Below are 26,015 nucleotides of genomic sequence, written 5' to 3'. Positions count from 1 at the left end.
AGAATAATAAATAAACTGATGAATTGTGGTTCTGTTTATCTTATGGATGGTAACACCAGCGAATATTGGCTGCATCTGGCTTCTCACTGTTCATTAAAATCCAGTTTTATAAAATACCCTATTTTGTAATTTCAGAGTGTGGTGTGAATATCAGTTGGATTTGGTTTTGACCCTGAACACTAAAAGCTCCAAAGAACTCTGTTTTCTACTAACTTAATGACACAAGTGTTAAGAGAACCACAATTCACTGATTTTCATCCCTAACTGTGGACTTCTGTGACAAATACACTTATACTACTGAGAAGTAATATTTTGACACTTCATATATGCAAGTAGAGAATTGATAGTGTCAGTTTCAAAAATGATTTTTTGTATTTCAAGTTTCTGGCTTAAATATCCAATGGTGCAGATTTTGACATTTGTAAGAACAAAATTTGGTTTAAAAAAAGCCAAAAACTTGCTCTGGTTTTGTGACCTTGTGTACCTTTAAAAAAAATAAAATCAAGAAAGTAGTTTTCTGCCTCATGGTGTGGCTTCATAAGCTTCATTATACTCTTCCTCCCTGCTTTTCTGAGCCAGGGTTTCCTTCTCCCCTCTCCTTTGCATCTTTTATTAAACAAAGTAAAGATCAGAACAATAACATCAATGAAAACATATCAAACATATTTATAGAAATTTCTCCAGTCCTGTGCATCTATATGACAGTAAATAACATAATGTATTTGGGGTTGAAACCTCCAAAGTTCTGTTATCGTGTCACAATTTACAGCGTAAATTCAAGAGTTTTTCAGATGAATTAAAAATGCGCGTACATATATGTATTAAATACACACATCTAGTTATACTTTAAAGCTATTTTCATTGACTCTAAATGTTGATTTCAGAAAAAAAAACAGGATGGGGTTAGCAGTGCTTTTGTAAGAAGGTATTTTGAGAAATATTTTGTTTATACTACAGTTTCTCAACCTTGGCACTTTTAACATTTTGGGATGGATGATTCTTAGTTGTGGGAGACATCCTGTGCATTGCAGGATGTTTAGTAGCATCGCTGGCCTTTACCTACTAGGTGCCAGTAGCTCTTGCCCTCCTTCCTCCAGATGTGACAACCAAAAGTGTCTCCAGTGTTGCCAAATAGCCACTGGGGTGGGGGGCAAAACTGCCCCTAGCTGAGAACCAGTGGTTTATACTAATGTGAAGTTTTCTACTCGGAGGTTAAAAGAAAAGCATAGGCTTTGGAGTCAGACATATCTGAATACCACTTATTACTAGATGCTTTACTTAGCTTCGGTTTCCTGGTGCTTAAAATGGGGATAAAAATACCTACATCACAGGGGATGTTGGAGGATTTTAAAGAGATAGAATTGATATAATGAAAATTCTTTGCATTTGTCTCTGTTTGCTGGGATGCTGATAGTGGTACACAGATTTTCAAAGAAGCAAGATTACAATAAAATATGCTAACCAACTACTAAGTATAATTTAATGCCTTTAATTTAGATCATATTTTAATCATGAAGTTCTAAAGGCCAGATCATATTTCTGGTTAATTAAGTACCAAATGGCAAAACTGTTGAAATTGAGTCAAAATTGAATATAAAACAATCTGTTGTTAAATATTGATAAAAAATGGTTTTAAGTCTATGTCATAAACAAATGTAGTTTCTAAATGCAGTAAAGGCAGCTGAAAAGATCAGGAAGCCAGTGCTAGGAATTCAGCTCAGTGTTTCTTGCTGATATTTCTGCAGTATAAATCAAATGGGATTTGTTGTTTTGTTACTTAAATGATGTTTCTAAATTTTATAACTATTTATAGGAGAAAAAATTGTCCTAAGGTAACTGCAGAAAAAGTAGAATTTCTGAAGTTAATGAAGAACTGAGAAATAAATTTCAGTCTAGTTAATCAAGGGCTTGATCAGTATGCTTCTCGTTTCACTGCTGAGCTAGGAAATTCTAACTCTTAATGGAGAATGAGAGAGGTGGGAGGAGATACAGGAAATTACAGAGGGAAAAACCTGATGTCAGCCCTCAACAAAGTGCTAGAAGCAGTCGTGATCTTGTCTTTCCCCAAGTCATTCATTGTCCACAGTCCTAGTGGGTTAGTTGTTTTAAAATGTAAATCTGATCATATTAAAAACCAGATCATCTTAACCTGACACAGAAGGTCTCTGATGACCATTCTATTTCTCTGTGGTTTATTTTTTACACACCTCTAGGTGCACCTTTGTGATAGCCGTACTCCATAGCTAAGGGGCAGTGGTCTCATACCTTTGTGAACATGCAATTTCCTCAGCCAGAGAGGAACCCACCCTTGTTTACCTGACCAGTGCCCTGCAAGTGTCAGTCCAAACTCTGTCTCCTTGGAATCATTTTTCCTATTCTCACCCCTGCCCCTCACTCAAGTTAAATTAGGGGTGCATTTGGGCCCTCTACATTGTATGGGTCTTTATGGCACAAAACCTTTTTGCATTCTAATTATTTAACATTCTTAATTGACCTCCTTGATGAGTTTGAAGCTGGTTCATTCACCTTTATCCCCAGTTCCTAACTCTGACTTGCATATTGCTCACTAAATGCTGAATGAATTTTTAGAAGGGAAGTTATGGGCATCAGGAGCAAGTGTGCATTTATCAAGTGTGTGTCATGTGTTCTGCAAGACAACGGGCCTGCTTTCTTCCAAGAAGGCAGTATCAAGAGAAAAAGGGTGAGTGTGTACGGGTGTTAAGGGAAAATTCTGCACAGGGCTTAAAAAGTTAACTTGCACAAATAAAGACTGGGTGACCTGACTCAGTAGGACCCAACACAGAAACAAACCTAATTATTATGCAAACCTAGAGAAGTGGAGAAGCATTGGAGAAATAAGCTTCTAAAATCCTCCTCAGAGATTCTGAGTAGGTTTGGGGTAAGATCAGTGGCTGTTTCTCTCCCAGGTTATTTCAATGATCATCTAAACTTGGGAACCTCTGAATTGTTTAGGAAACCCTGTGTAGACGACGGGTGTCCATGCTAAGTCACTAGTAGGTAGAATGTTTTTTCTTGGACCTCACAAACTTTCAGAAATATTTGAGTACACCTTTAGTGAGGCCAAAAAACTTACATGCTTAGATATCATTGCCTAATTTGAATATAGTAATATTTCAGAATTTTTAGGGAGACCTACTTTGATAGATAAAACACCATATCTTGGAAGATTTTAATTTTTAAAAAATGACATAATGTCAGTTGTTTTCAAGTCTTTTAAAATGATTAGTCTCCTGAAGAGACTAGTCATTTATAATTAATTCTGTGTATAATTGTATTAGTTTGCTAGGGCTACCATAACAAAGTACCAGAAATTGGGTGGTTTAAAAAACAAATTTAGGGCTTCTTTGGTGGTGCAGTGGTTGAGAGTCCACCTGCCGATGCAGGGGAGACGGGTTCGTACCCCGGTCCGGGAAGATCCCGCATGCTGCGGAGCGGCTGGGCCCGTGAGCCATCGCCGCTGAGCCTGCACGTCTGGAGCCTGTGCTCCACAACGGGAGAGGCCACAACAGTGAGAGGCCCGCATACCGCAAAAAAAAAAAAAAAAAAAAAAAATTTACTGTCTCACAGTTCTGGAGGCTGAAGGTCTGAGATCAAGGTGATGGTAGGGTTGGTTCCTTTTTTTTTTTTTAATTGAAGTGTAGTCAGTTGGTTTACAATATTAGTTTCAGGTGTACAACATAGTGATTCATATTTTTATAGATTATACTCCATTTAAAGTTGTTATAAAATAATGGCTGTATTTCCCTGTGCTGTGCAATATATACTCGTAGCTTATTTTGTACATAGTATAGTTGGTACCTCTCAATCCTATACCCCTATCTTCCCGCTGTCCCTCTCTCCACTGGTAACCACAAGTTTGCTTTCTATATTTGTGAGTCTGTTTTTGTTTTGCATATACATTCATTTGTATTATTTTTTGATTCCACATATAAGTGATATCATACAGTGTTTGTCTTTCTCTGACTTATCTCACCAAGCATAATATTCTCTAGGTCCATCCACTTTGCTGCAAATGGCAGAATTTCACTCTTTTTTGTGGATGAGCAGTATTCCATTATATGTGTGTGTGTGTGTTATATAGATGCTATATATATATGTATGTATATCACATCTTAATCCAATCATCTGTTGATGGGCACTTGGGTTGCTTCCATGTCTTGGCTATTGTAATAGTGCTACTATGAACTTTGGGGTACATTTATCTTTTCAAATTAGTGTTTTCATTTTTTCTGGCTGTATACCCAGGAGTGGAATTGCTGGATCATATGGTAATTCTATTTTTAGTTTTTTGAGGAGCCTCCATACTGTTCTCCATAGTAGCTGCATCAATTTACACTCCCACCAACAGTGCAAGAGGGTTCCCTCTTCTCCACATCCTCCCCAACATTAATTTGTAGACTTTTCAATGATAGCCGTTCTGACAGGTGTGAAGAGATGTTGTGGTTTTGATTTGCATTTCTGATGATTGGGGATGTCCATTTTTTCATGCCCACTTTTGGCCATTCGTATGTCTTCGGAAAAGTGCCTGTTCAGGTTTTCTGCCTATTTTTTAATCAGGTTGTTTGTCTTTTTGATATCGAGTTGTATGAACTATTTATATATTTTGGATATTAACCCCTTATTCTTCTTACTGTTTGCAAGTGTTTCTCCCATTTAGTAGGACGTCTTTTTGTTTTGTCAATGGTTTTCTTTGCTGTGCAAAAGCTTTTAAGTTTAATTAGGTCCCATTTGTTTATTTTTATTTTTGTTTCCTTTGCCTTAGGTGATAGATCCAACAAAATACTGCTACAATTTGTGTCAAAGAGTGTTCTGCCTATGTTTAGGAATTTAATGGTTTCTGGTCTTATATTTAGGTCTCTAATCCATTTTTAGTTTAGTTTTGTATATGGTGTGAGAAAATGTTCTAGTTTCCTTCTTTTACATGTAGCTGTCCAGTTTTCCCAGCACCACTTCTGGAAGAGACTGTCTTTTCTCCATTGTGTATTCTTGCCTCCTTTGTCACAGAATAATTGACCATAGGTGTGTGTGTTTATTTCTGGGCTTTCTATCCTGTTCATTGATCTATGTATCTGTTTTTATGCCAGTGCCATACTGTTTTGATTACTGTAGCTGTGTAGTATAGTCTAAAATCAGTGAGCATGATTCCTGCAGCTTTGTTCCTTTCCCTCAAGGTTGCTTTGGCTATTGGGGATCTTTTGTGGTTCCATATAAATTTTCAGATTATTTGTTCTAGTTCTGTAAAAAAATATCATGGGTATTTTGATAGGTATTGCACTGAACTGGTAGATTGCCTTGGATAGTATGGACATTTTAACAATATTAATTTTTCCAATCCATGAACATGGAATTTCTTTTCATTTAATTGTATTATTTTCAGCTTCCTTCATCATTGTCTTACAGTTTTCAGAGTATAGGTCTTTCATCTCCTTGGTTAAGTTTATTTCCAGGTATCTTATTCTTTTTGATGCAGTTGTAAATGGAATTGTTTTCTTGAATTCTCTTTGTGATAGTTCATTGTTAGTGTATAGAAAAACAGATTTCTGATATTAATCTTGTATCCTGTAACTTTAGTGAATTTATTTATTAATTCTAGTAGTTTTTTTGGGGGAGGGGGTTGGTTCCTTCTGAGCGCTGTGAGGGAAGTTCTCTCTTCTTGGCTTGTAGATGGCTGTCTTCTCTCTGTGTCACTTCATGTCACCTTCCCTCAGTGTGTGTCTATCTCTGTGTCCTAATTTTCCCTTTTTATAAGGACACCAGTCATATTGGACAAGGACCCACCCTAGTGACCTCATTTTAACTAATTGTATCTTCAACAACCCTATTTCCAAATAAGGTTACGTTCTCAGGTACTGGAGATTAGAACTGCAGCATAGGAATTTGGGTACACACAATTCAATCCATAACAGAAATGATGATTGGAAACTGTGAAGCAGGACTGATAAATAAAATAGAGAAAGTTGGTATGGAATACATTCCCAAAGAGGTTTTTTTGCTTAGTTGGTACAATAAAAATAGCAACACCTGAGTAACTATGCCAATATAGTTATTTCATGGTTCTCAGTCTCCCCCATCCTCACCCTCAGGAGTATACTATTGTTATTTCAAATATGCAGTGACCATAATACACTATTAACCTCACATCTGCTTGTCAAGTGAAAAAGTAGTTGATGAAATGATTATGGATTGTCTTCTTAAGAATCTTGCTGACAAGATGAAACTACTTTTCCAGGGAAACAGTTTTTAAAGTTCTGTGTTTCAAATTGTTTATATAATATTTGTGAAATGAATGTTTTTTTTTAACGTTTCAAATATTAACCTCTGTACTCCTTCTCCGTAACAGTAAAATGAGGATAATAGCATCTATCTCATGGAATGGTTCTGGGAATGATAAAGTAATACATGTCAAGCACTTAGGCTGGCACATGTCAGTGCTCTGTAAGCACTGGTTGCTGCCATCATCATCATTGTTATTGTGTTATAATAGCAATATTTGCCTCATATCTTACAGGATTAGGGGACTATATCCCAGTTTTCCCAAGACAGTTCTGTCTTATGCCTGTTATCTCACTGTAATTACAACAGCAATAGACCTTTTGCTCTAGAGTGGCTCAGATTGGACAGTATAATCTGTGGTTACCCTACCTTTGGGGTTTATAGAGTCATAGTGATCTAGTACTTGGCATGAAGAAAGTAAAATATTTCACCCAAGTGACATCACTACGAAAAACCTTTCTGTTTTGTTTCTCTTCTAGTATATTTAAGTATACATATTATTTTTAAAGTGAATGTCCTCTGTTAGTTTCTTTTATCAACTTGGTGTTGAATCATACTTGTATGTGTATCTTAGCTATTGTTAGAAGTATTTGTATATATCCATTTTAATAGCTGCAAGATGTTTTATTAAGTTGATGTTCCATAATTCATTTTTTTCTTACTTGTGGACCTAGAGGCTTCCAATTTTCTGTTATATGGTAATATTGCTTCCTAGAGTTTTTTTCGCATTCTTTTGAGGTATTTCAGAGCACAGGTATTAAAGCAGTGGGTTGTTAGGGCAGATTAAGTTGTGGGATTTAAGTGAAAGCACTATGAAGTTGTTTCTTACAGATCATTTCACAAGCTACTTTTTGTGGATGCAGTGATCTCTAAACTACAATTTGAGGAGACTGGTAAAGAGAAAAAGTGAAGTTCTGGCCTTTTTAAGCCAAAGGCATGTGTATTAATATGTTAAATCTACAAAAGAGGGTGCCATCACTCAGGAAAGAGTGTTTAGAATGAGAAGAGGACCCGAGTCAGCCCTCTGGGGCACAAAAGACTGAGAAAGAAACCATTCTGGGAATGAAGTCACTCATGATGCAGACCAGTTCTGGTGGAACAGTTGTGCCAGTCCTTAGTTCCATAGATTGAAGCGCGGATGAGAGCTAAGGAAGATCTAGAAACATAGTATGCAAAACATGCCTCGCTGAGATTAAATCCTACAGAGTCCAAATTATATAAAAGATGAAATGGCTATTGTTTGTCTCCCCATAAGATCCCCACCAGCTCTTGAGACGTCTGATTCACAAGACACAATTTGAAAACTATACTAGACTATTCTTTCAATATTCTTGGCCATGAAGGGAAGGAGGAAGCCAGAGGAAACAGCAACTAGAGTAGGGCAAAGGTTAGCTTGTTTGTGAGGATGGGAGAGACTTGAGGCTGTGGAGAAGGGGCCTGGAAAGAGGAAGGAGCCAAAACGGAATGTGGGCGGGATTAACTTGAAGAGGGCAAGGAGAACATCTTCCCCAGAGGTTGAGGGGGAAAGTCAGTGAGGTTGGGGGCAGATTTAATAGGTTTGTGGTTGTGTGGACGGGGTATAATTAAATGATCTCACTTTCCTCCAGGAAGTAGAGGTGAGGTCATACTCTAGGAACATGGGGGGCAGGTAGCTAGGTAGTAAGAGGACTGAGGGAAGAGGTGAAACTAGGAAATTTTGGGTGCAGCATGGGAGAGAGAAGAGGCTAACACACAGAAAAGGAACCCTGAATGGTCCTGAGAGGGCAGGTGAGGTTTGGATCATGACTGTATGCCTGGCCTGTTTAGCATCTGGTACTGTAGCTGACTAAAATTAAGTATTCAGTGAAAGCGTGCTTGTATGAATTTATGATTCGTTTCAGTTCTGCTGCTTTTATAAAAAGAAACATTACTTCCCATTCATTTTCTACTGCTTGGAGAGGACTTGGAAGCATCTAGATATCTCAGGAAGACATGAAGAGGTGATGGACCACTTTAGAAAGAAATGACCTACCTGACAATAGAAGCAAGTAGATGACCATTTCTCTACAGTTATCTTTTTCCTAGACAAGAGTTGATTAAAACTCTCCAATTCGAAGTTAATTTTCTTAAAACTTTAGGTTCACTCCCTTGCTTGAAAGCTTTCCCGGACCTCTAACTTAAAAGTCTAAACTCTAGCCTAGCTTTTGACTTTCATGGCCAGCCCTCCATTACAACACTGACTCTGTGCTTACACTTGCATATATATACGTGTATATATATATATATTTTTTTTTAAATAAGGTTTTATACACACTTGTTTTTTTAATTTAGCAAATCCTCAGATCATTCTGTATATATGTATTATCTATCATTTATATATCTACCTATCTAAAACAACCTTATTTGTTTTCAAAACTGTATGATACATCAACTTGCTACACTGTAACTTATTTAGCCAGTCTCCAATTGGCCATTTAAGTTGATCCCATCTTTTTGATATAATGAATTATAAGTAGTATATTTGTATATACATCATTTTTCATATGTGCAAACATATCCTTAAATTTCTAGAAGGGGAGGTACTGGCTAAAGAGTATTTTGACAGCTATTATTACAATATCTTCTTAATAAGTGTAGCAGCTTATGCTTGCAGTGGATAAGAGTGCTTATCTCCACCCACATCCTCACCAATACTCTTATCTGACTTTTTTATCTTTCCTGATCTTGAGAAGAAAATTTTGTCATGGTTTAAAAGTCTCTTTCTGTTTGGTCAGTTGAGCATCTTTTCCTATGTTTAAAAACCATTTGTGTTTTTGAGAACTATGTTCATATGCTTTGTCCATTTTTCTTTATATTACAATTCTGCTAATTTGGAGGAGATCTTAAATGTTAATAAAATTAGCCCTTTGTGATATGAAATACAGCCCCCCCCCCTTTTTTTTTTCTTTTGCCAGGTTATCCTTTTTCTTTGACTCTGTTTACGGGCTTACCCTTTTCTGACCACGTAATCCTAATCCTTTCTAAGATGTTCTCCTAACTTCTCCCTTCTTGAGATTGTAACCTCAGAGGAAGCTGAGAGTCACCTGTCTTCATGTATCTGTCTCCTCTCCCTAAGCAGATGCCAGACTTCTCAAAGGTGGAACATGTTTACATCTAAATGATCAACATATAATAGATTCTCAGTGTACTTTGTTGATGATAATAATTGCAGCAGTTCTGGCTATGTTCGTATCAAGTCATTGCCACAGGTGTTCCCATCACGGTGTATTTCTGCATCATTTATCTTTGGTTTCTTTCTTCAAGTTTCTGGAGTTTTTGCCCAGAGCAGTTTTATTGAATCAGCACAAACTATTAATGGAGAAAATGAGTTATCTTGCACTTGAAAAAGAAGATGTGTTGGTCACATGTTTAGGTGAGCTGTCACACACTGTTCCAATTTGAATGTTGGCTACTGGCACTGTGCTCTTTTCATGTTGCTAAGTAGGAAATTTTTCCTCATGGAGTCCCAGAACTGTCAACAGTGAGAACATTTCTAGAGAACAGTAGAATGACCTTGCAATTCTGAGAGGAGACAGTGTGATAGCAAAGATACAGTAGTTCCACCCCCCAAGATCCCCCGGTGGATGCCTGAATCTGCAGGTTGTACCAAACCCTAGGTATACTGTGTTTTTCCTACACATACATACCTATGATAAAGTTTCATTTATAAATTAGGCACAGTAAGAGATTAATACCAATAATAATAAAGTAGAACAGTTATAACAATATGCTATAATAAAATTTATGTGAATGTGGTCTCTCTCAAAATATCTTATTGTACAAACTTAATACATTTTCCATTTAACTAAGTACTTAACCACACACTGTGGCTATAACTTTTTCAATTTGAAGTGTGACAGCAAAACCAACACATTTTTTTCCTTCACAATTTCCCGGATAGAAGATTTATTCTTACTGTAGATCTTAGCAACCTCGGCATTTTTTTTCTTTCCCTATTAAGTAAAGAACTCTTACCTTTTCATTGAAAGGAAGCACTTTACGGCTTCTTTTGGGCATACTAGGATTACCAACATCACTGTCCTTGCACTGTAAGGCCGTTATTAAGTAAAATAAGGGTTACCTGGACACGAATGTCCATCTGATGACTGAGAGGGCCACTAAGTAACTAACAGGTTGGGTACACTGGACAAAAGGATGCTTCACATCCCAGGCGGGACGGAACAGGATGGTGCAATATTTCATCACACTGAACAGTGTGTAGTTTAAAACTTATGAATTGTTTATTCATAGCAATAATATTAAATGGAAAATTGTTTGGACCTTGGTTGGCTGCAAGTAAATGAAACCGTAGAAAGTGAAACCATGCATAAGGGAGGAACTACTGTGCCAATGATTTGCAACCTTTTGGAAAATCACAGTCCTCCAATGTTCAGCCTCCAGCAGGCTTTTGATCTCCTGACAAGGGGAAGACATTTTATATGTTCACAAAAACAAGAGAACACAAAGTAAAATAATTACGTGAAACGAAATGTAATCTCTGCCTTGCCAGCTAAAAGATACAATCTTAGGTCCAGGACAAGGTAAAGATGCACTGTATAGTAGCCAACAGGACTTTATAAACACATGTTTATGTAGGTTTTATTTTTTTGTGTGTGTAATTTTGTAGCGTTTTTGTTTTTGTAATATGGGCAAAAGATTTGTAATATAGTTAAGTGAAGAAAATTTACATAGCAGTTCAAATTTGGTAAAAACCAAGCAAAACCCCCCAAATATCTATGGGCTATGTTATCTAGTTCAATATCATTTTATGAAAATATCAAGATTCAGAAAGGTTTTGATTTCCCAAGGCCAGTAGTTAGGAATGAAATCCAGGTGTCCTGATTCCTGGTCTAGTGTTTCTCTAGGAACCTTGAGTCCTTGGCAGTCCTGCCCTGAGAGAACTATATGAAAGGAAAGAAGAAGGGGGGAGGAGGTGGGAGGTGTGGCTCTCCCTCACCTCTGATCCCCCTTCCCGGCAATACCAGCCCAGGAGAAGGCCCATGAAAGGAGAGGAGACTGGCCTAAGCACACCCTCTGCTCCCTCTAAACGGGGTCCCCACGCAGGGCACACTGACTCTTGTTGACAATACCCATGGAGGCCCCAGTGGGCTGTATGATTGACGAGAGTCCGCTTTGTTTGGTACCAAGCCTGTTTATGCTTGTTGTATTGCTGATGACATAATTAAAGTAAATCGTATATATCAACTGTACTAGATATAGTGAAGACATGATAATCAGAGGGAATGATTCTGCTGGCACATTGCTTCAAAAATATGTTGCTTTCACTTGACTGCAAAGAAACCAAACTTTAAATTAGTATCAATATATTATGGATGTAGGTTATGGAGAAAAGAAAACAGCTCCTAGAAATAGACCCATATTCTACGAAAAATTCTTTACATCAAAAATTTGGTGCCTGAATGTATATTGATACATTTTAAACATTTAAAATATTTAAGGGATGTATCATTTTTAATGGTTTCCCACTTAAGCGTTTTTGATTGGCACTCCTAATTGTGCTAGGGAGAGGGATTTTACAGTAAATCTGCATGCCAAATCCCTATATCAGATCTTGCATCTTAGCTTTTTGTGTATTCCTTTCCAGATTTTACAGTGACTGTCAAGCATCACAAATGATCTTTTCAAAATTATTTACTCAAGGATCTCATTAGCTATCAATATCAGATTTTAAATATAGTCTGTTTTAACATTGGCAATATTAGGAAACATGAAATAGTCAGATTTCACTTTAACTCAGATAAAAACTAAAAATTTTAAATACAAAGTTTTTTCCGTTGAATTTAGTGAAACAGTCAATCTATTCTGTTGAAATTTCACAGCTTTACTTATTAATTTGACTCTAAGAAATTTATCATCTATAGAGTTTTTTGTATGTAAATTAAATTGGCAGTTCTAAAATCAATTGGCCCATTTATTTCTGGACTTCAAAGGAATACCCCCACCCTCAACCCACTCCCAACAAAGGAGTTATATATTTAGATATATGACTGAAAAAACATTTCCAAAAGAGATCGGTAGCTTAATAGCTAATGATAAAGATTGGTTAAATCAATTAAGGCAATATATATGAATACTATGAAACTATTAAAAATCATGTTTTAGGAAAAAATCAATGGCATAAGATGTTCCACATTTCCAAATTGTGAGACCATAAAATGATTATATTTCATAACGCAACAAAACAGGAGTCTAAAAAAGAGGGAGCTAAAGTAAAAGCTCCCTCTTTCAAACATTCCCCCATCCACTAAAATATTAACAGTGGTTCTCTTTGCTGGAAGGATTATAGGTAATTTTAATGATCTTTTTGTGCTTTTAGGTAATTTTATTCTCCCAAATGAACTATACATTTTTTTTTAACAAAAATAATTCTAATAAATAAAAGTTGTATATAATAACTATGGCATACTTAATTAACATTCTCCATTAGCAATGGCAATTTCTGTATGCAGATGCATAGGAAAAGCAGTGATTTAAACTGTAACCACTAATACTTTTCATGGAGAAGGGAGATTATTTACAACCTTTAGCTTGGAAGTTGGAAAAAGAACATCTGATGCCCTCTTGTGGCCAATAATTTTTATAAAGTGATTTATTCTTTTTCATTGAAATCCAGTCTAAGCTAAGAGAATAATACCAAAATATCTATTCTATTGCTTTCTAAAAAATATTGCTTACACACTATTATTAACAGTTTAAGGCTAACTATTAGAAACAGTTTAGTGTATCTTTCCAACCCCCTATCTTGCTCTTAAAAAGCAGGTGTCCTTTAGTCATACTGCTTGGGTTTGAAGCCCTGCTCGTTTAGGTTACTGGGACAACTTAACTTGAATACTCTGAGACTCAGTTTCCTTGTGTGTAAGGTGAGGATAATACTAGAACACATAAAAGTTTATCATCAAATGGAAAGCACTTAAGTACCTGTCAAATGGAATTTCATTTTGCTTGATGAAATGCTTTATAAACATGCATGCAGGGCTTCCCTGGTGGCACAGTGGTTAAGAATCCACCTGCCAATGCAGGGGACATGGGTTCAGGCCCTGGTCCAGAAAGATCCCACATGCCGTGGAGCAACTAAGCCCGTGCACCACGACTACTGACCCTGCGCTTTAGAGCCCATGAGCCACAACTATTGGAGCCCGTGAACCTAGAGCCCATGCTCTGCAACAAAAGAAGCCACCACAATGAGAAGCCCACGCACCTCAATGAAGAGCAGCCCCCGCTCACTGCAACTAGAGAAAGCCCACACGTGCACACAGCAACAAAGACCCAACACAGCCATACATAAATAAATAAATAAAATCTATTAAAAAAACAAGTATGCGTATGTATGAACTATTAATGGTTAACATTATCCTGTGATAACCTACCTAGCTTCTATTGTCCTCACTTTTTGTACCTATTTTCATCCTTCATACATCTTATGTAAACATAATAAAATTTATTGAGCATTTGATATTTGCCATGTGTTGGAGTGTTTTATATTAATCATCTTATTTCATTCCATGATAAACCTATCAAGTTCTATTACTATCCTCACTTTTTGTACCATTTTTACCCCTCACACAATATGGTGGACATCTTTCCACAACAGATACAGATCATTCTTTTATTGGCCTCATGCTCTTACATAGTATAAATGAATTATAATCCTTTATTATATAAAAAAAGGCTGCACCCATTGTACATTAATTTTTATACATTTGTGAAAGTATTTCCATAGGCTATCTTCTATATATATAGCATTTGAACTACTGGGTAAGAGAATACACACATTAAAAAAAATTTTTTGACATTGTTAAATTGGCTTCCACAAAGAATGCAAGCCACTGTCTTTTCAATGTCAATTTGTTAGGTGAAAAATGGTATTTCGTGGTTTCAACTTATACTTCCTTTGTCATTAGTGTGCCATTAGCACCTCTTTTAATTTTTTAGCCATTTGTATTTCTTTATATATATTTGGCTCTGCTAAATAATTTAATTATATGTAGAAGCTCTTTGTATATTAAGAATACTAATTCATTTTCTTTTAAACATTCTGTAGAAAATTTCTCCCTCTTTGGAGTTTGTCTTTTTTTTTTTAACTTTTCTGAAGATTTAAATTTACTTATTTATTTATGGCTGCGTTGGGTCTTCATTGCTGCGTGCAGGCTTTCTCTAGTTGCGGTGAGCAGGGGCTACTCTTCGTTGCGGTACACAGGCTTCTCGTTGCAGTGGCTTTTCTTGTTGCAGAGCATGGGCTCTAGGCACACAGGCTCAGTAGTTGTGGCTCACGGGCTCTAGAGCGCAGGCTCAGTAGTTGTGGTGCACAGGCTTAGTTGCTCTGCGGCATGTGTGATCTTCCCGGACCAGGGCTCGAACCCGTGTGCCCTGCATTGGCAGGTGGATTCTTAACCACTGTGCCACCAGGGAAGTCCCAGAGTTTGTCTTTTTAAGTGTATTTATGTCTTTTAATATGCAATTAAAAATTTTTTTCAATTCCAAAATGCCAATTTTTCTATCTTCATGGGGAAATTTTTCCTAAGCTAAAAGTTTATGAATATCTCCTTCCATATTTCCTCTCAGTACTTTTATAGTTTCATATTTCACATTTTGTCTTTAATCTATCTGGAATTTATTTTTATGGTTTGAAGTAGGAATTTAACTTTAAAAATGGCATAGCCAGGGCTTCCCTGGTGGCGCAGTGGTTGAGAGTCCTCCTGCCGATGCAGGGGACGTGGGTTCATGCCCTGGTTCAGGAAGATCTCACATGCCGCGGAGCGGCTGGGCCAGTGAGGCATGGCCGCTGAGCCTGCATGTCCGGAGCCTGTGCTCCGCAACGGGAGAGGCCACAACAATGAGAGGCCCGCGTACCGCAGGAAAAAAAAAAAAAATAATAAAAATTGCATAGCCAAATATAGTTCACAATTAATTTTATTAGTGAATTATTTTCAATTTGAAAAGCCACATTCACCATACAATAAACTTCTGTATCTAAATGTTTCTGGTTCTGCACTTGTATTGTTTCATTGGTATATTCACTCCTATGTTATATTGGGTTGGCCAAAAAGTGCCTTCGGTTTTTAAGTAAAAATAAAAGACACATTTTTCATTTTCACTAAGAACTTTATTGAACAACGTAGTCACCTTTTTGTTCCACTACCTTCTGCCATTTTTCAGGCGACTGCATAATTCCATCTTCCCAAAACTTTTTATCTTTTCGAGCAAAGAACTGTTCCAGGTGCCTTTTACACTCTTCCAGGGAATTGAATTTTGTTTTCTATTAAGAGAATTTTGTAAAGACCTAAATAAATGGAAATCTGAAGGTTCAGTGTCTGGTGAATACGGTGGATGAATCAGAACTTCCCAGCCAAGCTGTAACAGTTTTTGCCTGGTCATCAAAGAAACATGCAGTCTTGCGTTATCCTGATGGAAGATTATGCGTTTTCTGTTGACTAATTCTGTACGCTTTTCGTCAAGTGCCGCTTTCAGTTGGTGTAACTGGGAGCAGTACTTGTTGGAGTTAATTGTTCGGTTTTCCGAAAGGAGCTCGTAATAGAGAACTTCCTTCCAATCCTACCATATACACAATATCACCTTATTTGCATGAAGACCGACCAGCCTTTAGTGTGGTTGGTGGTGGTTCATTTCACTTGCCCCATGGTGTCTTCTGTTCCACATTTATTGCACAGTATCCACTTTCCATCACCCGTCACAATTTGTTTTAAAAATCGAACGTTTTCATTACGTTTAACTAGAGAATCGCATGCGGACACATGGTCAAGGTTTTTTTCATTTAACTTATGTGGAACCCAAACATCAAAGTGATTAACATAACCAAGCTGGTGCAAATGATTTTCAACGCTTGATTTAGATACTTTGAGTATGTTGGCTATCTCCTGCCTGGTATAGCGTTGATCGTTCTCAATTAATGTCTCGATTGCTATCAACTTCAACTGGTCAGCCTGACTGTGGAGCATTGTCTAATGAGGAATCTCCAGCACGAAACTTCACAAACCACTTTTGACAGGTTCAGTCAGTCACAACACCTTCTCCATACGCTGCACAAATCTTCTTTTGCGTTTCAGTCGTGTTTTTACCTTTCTTGAAATAATAAAGCATAATAGGCCGAAAATGTTGTTTTTCTTCCACCTTCAATATTAAAATGGTTACACAAAAATTAACCAATTTTGATGTCTTTTTTTAAATGCATGCTGATATGACAGCTGTCACATATAATCTAACAATTGTTTCGAATGAAATTAAAAACAACTAAGTGCTACTAGAGCCATCTTATGGGAAAAAACGAACGAACCTTTTGGCCAACCCAATACTTTAGAGTATATATTGATAAATAAAAGGAAGAACGCTCCCTGTCCATTGTTTTTTTTAAAAAAAAAATTCCTGGTTATTGAGAATTATTCTTCTATGTAAACTTAAAATCAGGCTTTCAAGTTCCACTAAAATTTCAGTGGGATTTTAATTGATTTATATTGGCTTTACATATTAATTTGAAAAGTTTTTTTTATAGCATTGTATCCATTTAAATATGGCATATTCTTCTAGTCAGTTATTTTTGACTTTAGGCAAATTCTTATAAATTTTTCTCCTCTGTGGGACGCACTCCTTTCTGTTGTTAAAAGTTTATTTCCAGGTATTTAATACCCTTGCTTAGTAACAGGGATTTTTCTCCCACAAAGTACTATTTAAAATTTTTCTCATGAAATATATATCATTGGGAACATTGGAGAAGTATGTAATACAACCAGTTTATTACAAGCATTTATTTTGGAATATTTCCTTCTAGAAATATTTGTATGATCAGCAAATAAAATCAGAAACATACCAGATGGTCCATATGTGCAATTTGGTTATCAGTGATGTATATAGTATTTGTATTTGCTAAAAATAAATCCGCTGAACTTGTCTTAAATTGAGTGCTCTTTAAGAAATATTTGTCCTTCTCCAGTTACAAAGTCATAATTGTATAAATATCTGAAATGTGCAATGTAGGAAAATGGAGGTTCTCTGTATCTGCCCCCCTCCCCCGCCTCTGAGAACCCTAACTACTTTTAACAATTTGGTGTTTATTTTTCCAGACAATATTGGCACCATCCTAGATGTAACATTTCTTTCCCCACTTGCAGTATTTTCCCAACTTGCAACATTTTATCCCACGTCATTAGAAATTGATGTACTTTTGTGTGTGTGGCTACATGGTATTTTCCACAGTATTTTCTTGAACACATGTTCAAATTTAACTGTTCATCTATTGGGTTATTTTTGCTGTTTACAAACATTTTGAAATGAACACTTTTACATAGGTAACAGCCCCTTGTTTTTGAGTATTTCTGTAGATATATTCCTAGAAGTATATTTGCTTGGTCAAAGGATATGCATATTTACATTTTTAACTGCCCTTCAAAAAGGTTATACTCTTTCAAGCCTGTACTAACACTATGTGTGTGACTGCTTCCCCACACACTCTCACCAACATTGGGCATTTTTAATCTTATGACTATCAAGATAAACCTGCTTTAATTGCTAGTGAAGTTCACTTAACATAAAATTATGTATAGAAGTTAGCCATTAAACCTCTAGCCTGGCTAGAAATACTTACAATCTTTAATGCAGGGATATTGTGTTTCCCGTAGAGCCTTACAGTTGTTACTGCTTCACAACTGGGATACAAACTCCAGAGAATACATGAGAGCATCATATACCACGTCAAACCAACAAATGTTTGGTACTAAGAAAAAAAGTTAAGTCCTGTGATAAACTTGGGCCATACTAACACCACTAACTCTCTTTCCCTTGACCAGTCATTGGTAGTTTGCTTTGTCATCTCAATCCTCAATCGATTGGGCTGTAGAAATATTGCAATTTGATTTAGAGTTCAAGCGAATAAAATGGCTGTCAAGTTATTAGTCAGCCCCTTTTCAAAATATCTTAATAGTTTGTGAAAAGGAACTTCGTCAAGGCTTTATTAGTTATTAATCAAGATACTCTGATGTCTCATATTCGCACTCAATATAATTTTTGCATCTGTTCCTTTTTTTCCAAATCTTGGCTTGATACCGAACCTTTCCTCAAGTTTTAGGAGTTGGTAGACTTTATAGACTTTAGTTGGTAGACTTTATATATGGTAGACTTTACAAAGCCCAGCTTGGATTTAAGTCAGGGCTTCATTACTTAGCTGTGATCTTGAGCATTTTTAGCTTCTCTGAGAGCCCTTATCTTACCTGGGATAATAATGGTACCCACCTCAGGGGGTTATTATGAGGATTAAATAAGTTGTTGGTATATAGTAATACAAATTTTTTAAACTTACTGTTTACTATTATCTGTAAAAAGGATAGAATGGTTACTCTAGCAAGGTAAATGCACATAAGTGATTTAAAGTTTTTTTCCTCTTCCAAATCACCAAATAAGAAATCACTTTAACAGTGTAGCTGAGTAGAAGCCAATATAAATGCTTTATCATCTTAGTTTGAAGTCATTGAAGTTTGCCAGAAAGTTAAATACTCTGAGATAAATATTACACTAAAAACCCAGAAATAAGCACTTTGGTATTGATGTAATATAACTTACCAATTTATATTTTTCTCTTATTTTTGATATTTCCATGTCCAAGTTTAACCTCTAAATTTAGAGCTTTGCAGCTATGGCTACAAATATAAAATAAAATGGAGAATTAAAACAAATTATCATTCAGTCACAAACCACTCCTTCAAACAGCCTCGTAACACTGTCAAGCTGAAATTATGCAGCAACATTTTGTCTTCATTAGAGCAGTCCTGCAGTCTGAGGGAGACAGACTTAGAGATGTTACAACTCCTAGAGTCCTAATTACTAGTTAAAAAGTTTGACACACTTTGAACTGCATACTTACTAGACTTGAGTTTAAGATGTAGCTTCTGAAAGAAAGATGGTTTTATTTCATTAGGAATGGATTGGAAAAGCTATATTGATGAGAGCTTTCTTTTGCTTTAAATAAATTTTGGAACAAGGTGACGTGGATAGTCAATAAAGGGCATAATCTTCTACAGGTAACATATCTAATATGCAGTCAACTTCAAAATTAGCATTTTTCCTGAGACACTCTGCCATTTAGTTGTCAACACTAATGAATAAGAGATTTAGGAGATTTTTATAGTAATCTGATGTGGAAAGAAAGGTGTAGCTGGCTAGGCACTACTGAAAATATTTCCCTCAACAATATAGCTATTATGCTTCTGATTTTCCCAACAGCCTTATAACTATGACATGTGCAAACTAACAGAACAAATGCTATCTGCTAACTCCATGATAAAAATACTTGAAACTTGCCACTTTTACAATTGCCTAGAAATCTGCTATTATCACCCAAACTCTCTAGGATCTATAAGGGAACAGTAACAATTAAAATTTTTTTTTCCAACTTAAATAAAACTAATCTCCCTTGTGATGCCAGGTACCCCTAGGAAAATATGCTCAAGTTTGAATAAGCATTCACGATAAATCTCAGGAAAAAAAAATAGTAGATATGGTTTAGAAATATATTATAAGTTGCCTATGGCTTATCAAAGAGTACAATAACATTAAAACCACAGGCCTCTAAAGTTTAAAAGTAAGTTTTCTGTTGAAGTTGCAGACATTTTGAATTCCACATACTTCAAACCTTTGAGAGCTATGTATCCTTACGATTTGTGCACTTTTTTCTGGTAGTCTGTACATCAACAGAATTTATCAGCAAACACAACAGAAATATCTGGAACAGCCAAGGACATCCAATGATTTATTAGCAAGTTGTGATTTTTCTGGTAAGTTAAGACTAGAAATCTAAAGATGTAGGTAACGAGAAAACATAATGATCTTTTAGTTTTTAAAAATTTACCTTCGGGAAAAAACCTAAATTCTTATATCTTTTTTTCTCTTTTCGTAGTTCAAGTACACTTATGAGACTGATGGCATTACAGTGGTATAAATATGGACTACTGAAGAATCTGAAGTACTGTACTATTTGGCTTTATTTTAGACCTCTAATAAAGACTTTAACATGTTGAAAAAAAGCACAAGGCACAGAGATTAGCGTAGCTATAAGAACATTTCTGCTTTATGCCATGGCACTAGGCATATAAGTCAGATGTCATATCAAAATTTGTACAGGCCAAATTCTTGGTTAGGAAAATCCTACATATAGTGACTCTAATGGTTGAAAGATGTTTCATTATATTTATATTTTCAATTATCTACTACTAACAAACTTTAGACGTTTTATATGAATCTTTTGATACTATAGCCTTTGGGAAAGGTATGGCTAATAAAAAGTCAGTTTTTTAAAGAAAAGTTAAAATTGTTAGTTTTTTCTTTGCTAAATATTTAATTAAACATATGGAAGTGAGATACCCTTTGCCCTTTCTCCCTTTTTATGCACAGAACAGAAGCACACATTGTCATGCCTCAAACTACTTTTTATTTGCAACTACATGATTTCACGCAATTCTTCTAAACAATGACATAAAATAGATTTCCTTGTGTATAAATAACTTACATACTCTCCATAAAGTAAATGCTCAAAGGTGCTAGAACAGATCGTCCACTCCTACAGTGTTCTCATATCCAACAGAGTTGATGCACAATATATAAATACTCAAGTCCAATATTAAAAACTCAGGCACTTGACTAACTTTAATAAAGTTTCTCAAACTATATCAATATATCTAAAGTGCATATATATTTTTTAAGAAAGATTATTCTCAATAACTTCTCTATAAAAATAAGTTTGATGGTTTAGCCCATCTAACTTTACTACTTTGAGTATGAACTTTTAATATGCAGTCAGGCTTATTCTACCTTCTCTCAACATGACACCAACAGAATCAAAGCAGCTAGTGAGGTGCTAGCATGTGAGGATTAATCCAGTGATTCCGGTCACAATGCATTCCAGGAGGAGGTACCCATGTTACTGGAATTGGGCGATATGGTTTATTCTTCCTTCCCTGATTTGGATAACCAAATGGAACAGGAGGAGGGTAGTGACTTTGATGACCATTCCCTCGGTACATTCCTGGTTTTTTTCTGGGTAAAGGGTGCCACATTGGAAGAGGTGGGAATATCACCTCTGAAATCTGTAAAGAAGCGAAAACAGTAAGTTAATAAAAAGAAAAAATTAGTCATGTGTTATATAAAAACTAGGTGACCTTCCAGATTACTCATTAAAGAAAAACAAAATCACCCACCCACAACCCTAAGAGTAGGTCTAAGGCACATTACTACAATCAAGTCTAAATATGTTAAAAACCTCAAATATAATAGGTGATCAATCAACGTTTTTTCACTAAATGAGTGAAAATGAATAAACTCAAACACAGCACTCTAAAGCAACCGGATATTTTCTGGCTATTTCAACCAAAGAAGATGAAAACACAGAATGAACAGAAGCTTGTAAGGACACATCATGTTTTAGACCACTGGTTTCCACAGCTGGCTGAAGAGTCACCTAAGAAGCTTTTAAACACAAAATGTTCATGCCCCAGCCCTGGTCTACTGAACAATATTAACAAAACTTTAGGAAGAAAGGCCAAGTATTTTGATGACACTGCAGGTGATTCTAATGTAGCCAGTTCAGCATTTTGGAAAACGGTCTTAGGTTATCCCATAAGTCAAGTGGGACATCAAGTTCACATCATTCAAAATGTTATCAGCAGTTTCAGACCTCTCTGCTCAGAATGCCACACCCTGTGACTATGAGTCTCAGAGTTCTCTGATTTCTAATTTGCTCTTCCTAGCATAGGCATTTAAAAATTGATATTCTGTGTAACAGCACTGCATTCATGATAGAAAATTCAAAAGGTACAAAATTGTATACAGTGGAAAAAAGTCTCTTTTCTTTTTGTGATTACCAGCTACCCTCTCAGAGGCAGCTGACACCAATCAACTGTTTGATCATCTTTAGAGATATTCTGTGAATATACTTGGTATACATCTATATACACATTTATAAAAACTCACAAAATTCTGTATACTGCTTTTTGCACTTGATAAATACATCTCAGAGACATTCATCTCAGTACATAATGACTTTTTTGGTCATTTTACAGCTAGTAATGCAATGACTATGCCATAACTAAATTAACTGGTGTCTTGTTGATAGTACATTTAGGCTTCTTTCAGTCTTTTAATATCAAAAAATGCACAAAAGCAAACGAAACAACGCAGCAGTGAATAACTTTAGCACAGTTAATTCTTGATTATCTACAATAATGGGGAAATAAAGAATTTAGAGTTCAAACTAATTGACCAATACTACAAACCAGTAGCAAAGTGGAATGTTTTCATTTCTTTGTACATTGGGGTGTTGATAAGCTTTTAAAACTGTCAGAAAGACACAATCCCACAGACAACCACTGATTTTTATCACCAGACTGAGTTTTCCCTGTTTGTGAACTTAATATAAATGGAATCATGTGGCATGTATTCTTTTGTATCTGGCAAAAATTTTTTTTTTGCCACACCGCCTGGCTTGTGGGATCTTAGTTCCCCAATCAGGGATCAAACCCGTGCCCTCCGCAGTGAAAGAGGGGAGTCCTAATCACTGGACCACCAAGAAATCCCCGGCAAAATTCTTTTGCTCAATCAGATGTTTTTTAGGTCCTTCCGTATTGTGTCTATTATTAGTTCTTTCTGTTTTAATGCTATTATCCTACTGTGTGAATGAATACACAATTTCCTCCCATTCACTTGTTAATGGGTATTTGGGTTGTTTTCCTTTTTTTAATTAAACGATTATGAAAAAAGCTGTTATAAACATTCTAATATGAGGCTTTGTAGATATTTGTTTTTTTTCATTTCTCTTGTTAAATGCTTAGGAGTGGAACTGTTGGGTTACAGGGCAGATGCATATTTAACTTTGTAAATGCCAGTTTTCCAAAGTGGTTATACCATTTTACACTCCCATCAACAGTTTATGAATCCAGCTGCTTCACATCCTTGCCAACATTTGGTATTGTCAGTCAGACGTTTTAATTTTAGCCATTCTGGAAGTAGTGTTTCACTGCAGTTTCAATTTGAATTTTCCTGATGACAAGTAAGGTTGAGCACCTTTTTCATTTGCTTACTGGCCATTTATATAACTTCTTCTGTACAGTGTTTATTCTCATCTTTTGCCCACTGTTTTTAATTGGATCATGTCTTTTATTATTGATTTATAGGAGTAATTTTTAAAGTATATTCTGGAAACAAGTCCTTTGACAAATATATGTATTAAGAATATTTTGTCCCAGTCTATGCTTTTGCCCATTCGTTTTCTTAATGGTTTCTTTTTATTTATTTATTTATTTATATTTATTATTTGGCTGCACTGGGTCTTCGTTGCTGCGCGTGGGCTTTCTCTAGTTGCAGCGAGCAGGGGCTACTCTTTGTTGCGGTGCACGGGCTTCTCATTGAGGTGGGTTCTCTTGTTGCAGAGCACGGGCTCTAGGCACAAGGGCTTCAGTAGCTGTGGCTTGCGGGCTCTAGAGCGCAGTCTCAGTAGTTGTGGCGCATGGACTTAGTGGCTCCGCGGCACGTGAGATCTTCCCAGACCAGGGATCGAACCTGTGTCCCCTGCAATGGCAGGTGGATTCTTAACCACTGTGCCATCAGGGAAGTCCCTCAAATTAGTTTTCTAATGTATGGTATCAGGTAGCAGTTAGGTTCACTTTTTTTTTTTTTTTAAGATATAGATTATCCAATTGTTCCAGTACTAGTTCTTGTATACTTACCCTACTGAATTGCTTTGGCACTTTTATTTAAAAAAAACAAAAACGAAATTGTACATACATGGGTCTACTTCTGGACTCTCTATCTGTTCCAATAATATATTTATATATCTTTAAATCATTATCACACTATCTTGATAAACATAATGACTTAATATTAGTGTGAGATCTCTGAGTTGATTCTCCTTTCTTTAAATTTTATCTAGAAAAAGGCTTTTGGGATTTTGATTGATAGCAAGTTGAAACTATAGATCAATTCGGGGAGAAATAAGATAATTTTCATTCTTAATTAGTAGAATTATCTCTGGAGGTTCCTTTCAGAAAACACAGACCCCCCTCAGAGAACAAAGCTCGGAATTACTTTGCCCATACTTTGATAACCTCTTTTTTAAGGATCTTGGTAATGCCAGGTTCAAGATGGAAAAATGTATAGGTAAAAAAGAGTAAAGTGGACCATCTGTACCAGCTTTCTACACAATGATTTTAAGAGCTATGCTTCTCAGTCATGAAATGTTTTGTAAGTGAATATAATGTCAAGGAGAAAAGCACATAAAGGACAGTTCAATTTCTATGCCTTTCTGTTATAATTTTATCCTAATAGTCTTTCAACATAGGGGAAAACAAATACAATTTAATTTTAAAAGAAAATCTAAAAATTAAAGGTCAATTTACTTGAAAAAATGAGCAGCAATCACTTCAATTTGGAATTTACATTCTTGCTTTGCTGTGTAACAAATAAAATTCTTGAGGTAAAATTAGCACACACCTGAATGAATTCCAGGCAATTTAACAACTGTAATCTGTAGTACATAATACATCATACAGAGGAAAAATATGTCCAAAATATTTATGGCCATGGTCTTAAAAATGATCCCTGAATTACAAATATTATGTTTACTTATCTATATAGGGAATCTCTTGGGAAGAATATAAAAATAACTGGTAATGAAAACCTCCATGCAAGGGCACAAGACTGGTCATTGTGGGAAGAGGAGGACGTGTCACTATTATACTCTTTTTTTTTTTTTAAATAAATTTATTTATTTATGGCTCTGTTGGGTCTTTGTTGCTGTGTGTGGGCTTTCTCTAGTTGCGGTGAGTGGGGGCTACTCTTCATTGTGGTGCGCGGGCTTGTCATTGCAGTGGCTTCTCTTGTTGCGGAGCACAGACTCTAGGTGTGCAGGCTTCAGTAGTTGTGGCACATGGGCTCAGTAGTTGTGGCTTGTGGGCTCTAGAGTGCAGGCTCAGTAGTTGTGGCACACGGGCTTAGTTGCTCGGCGGCATGTGGGATCTTCCCAGACCAGGGCTCGACCCAGTGTCCCCAGCATTGGCAGGTGGATTCTTAACCACTGCACTGCCAGGGAAGCCCCTATACTCTTTCATACTGTTTCAACTTTTTGTTTTGGTTTGTATTTTTTTTTAAAGCAGGTGCATATGTTGTAATATACACATATACATATACCCCTAAGAATGTGACAATCTTCAGAACTAAGCTTCCTCTCAAGCCTAGGAAGGATAATTCAACAATTAAAAAAAAAAAAATAGGGCTTCCCTGGTGGCGCAGTGGTTGAGAGTCTGCCTGCCGATGCAGGGGACGCGAGTTCGTGCCCTGGTCCGGGAAGATCCCACATGCCGCAGAGCGGCTGGGACCGTGAGCCATGGCCGCTGAGCCTGCGCGTCCGGAGCCTGTGCTCCGCAACGGGAGAGGCCACAACAGTGAGAGGCCTGCGTACCGCAAAATAAATAAATAAATAAATAAATAAATAATTAAGAACTCAAAAATTAAGTTATACTGAAAGGATGTTCATTATATATAAATGTATCCTGGATTTAAAGGTTCAGTTTCTCATACTCATGATACTCTGATTTCTTACTAATTAAGGTCTAAATTCTCATTTTAGCCCAAATCAAACCCTACCAGAAACCTGGTATGTTTAATTATGTCTAATTAAGGCCAAATTAATA

The 26,015-nt window shown here is 36.3% G+C and overlaps 2 protein-coding genes across 6 annotated transcripts in view; one reads left to right on the top strand and one right to left on the bottom strand.

The window, feature by feature from the left end:
- CXADR (CXADR cell adhesion molecule) overlaps positions 1–26,015 on the top strand; it is an 88,862-nt gene that overhangs the window by 51,783 nt on the left and 11,064 nt on the right. Inside the window, exon 9 of one of the 4 annotated variants that reach the window (XM_089910373.1) lies at positions 136–20,869. The exons of 2 other annotated variants lie outside the window; for them this stretch is intronic. Coding sequence is in view for 1 of the 2 variants with exons in the window: in XM_089910374.1 (XP_089766500.1) it covers positions 136–147 (12 nt within the window). In the remaining variant the exon portion in view is untranslated. Of the gene's footprint in view, positions 1–135; positions 20,870–26,015 lie in introns of those variants that run through there. One more of the 4 variants, XM_089910374.1, reaches the window with a different exon arrangement.
- Positions 20,233–26,015, bottom strand: part of BTG3 (BTG anti-proliferation factor 3) — a 20,642-nt gene continuing 14,859 nt past the window's right edge. For both annotated transcript variants that reach the window (XM_022575193.3, XM_022575275.3), the window contains one exon: positions 20,233–21,419. In XM_022575193.3, the coding sequence (XP_022430901.1) occupies positions 21,180–21,419 (240 nt within the window). In that variant the 3' untranslated portion in view covers positions 20,233–21,179. The remainder of the gene's footprint in view (positions 21,420–26,015) is intronic.

This window comes from Delphinapterus leucas, chromosome 4 (assembly GCF_059928025.1).
Source record: "Delphinapterus leucas isolate spDelLeu-1000000601 "Yukka" chromosome 4, BTC_Dleu_Yukka2, whole genome shotgun sequence".
NCBI classification, from domain to species: domain Eukaryota; kingdom Metazoa; phylum Chordata; class Mammalia; order Artiodactyla; family Monodontidae; genus Delphinapterus; species Delphinapterus leucas.
This window is presented reverse-complemented; position numbering and strand designations above follow the sequence as displayed.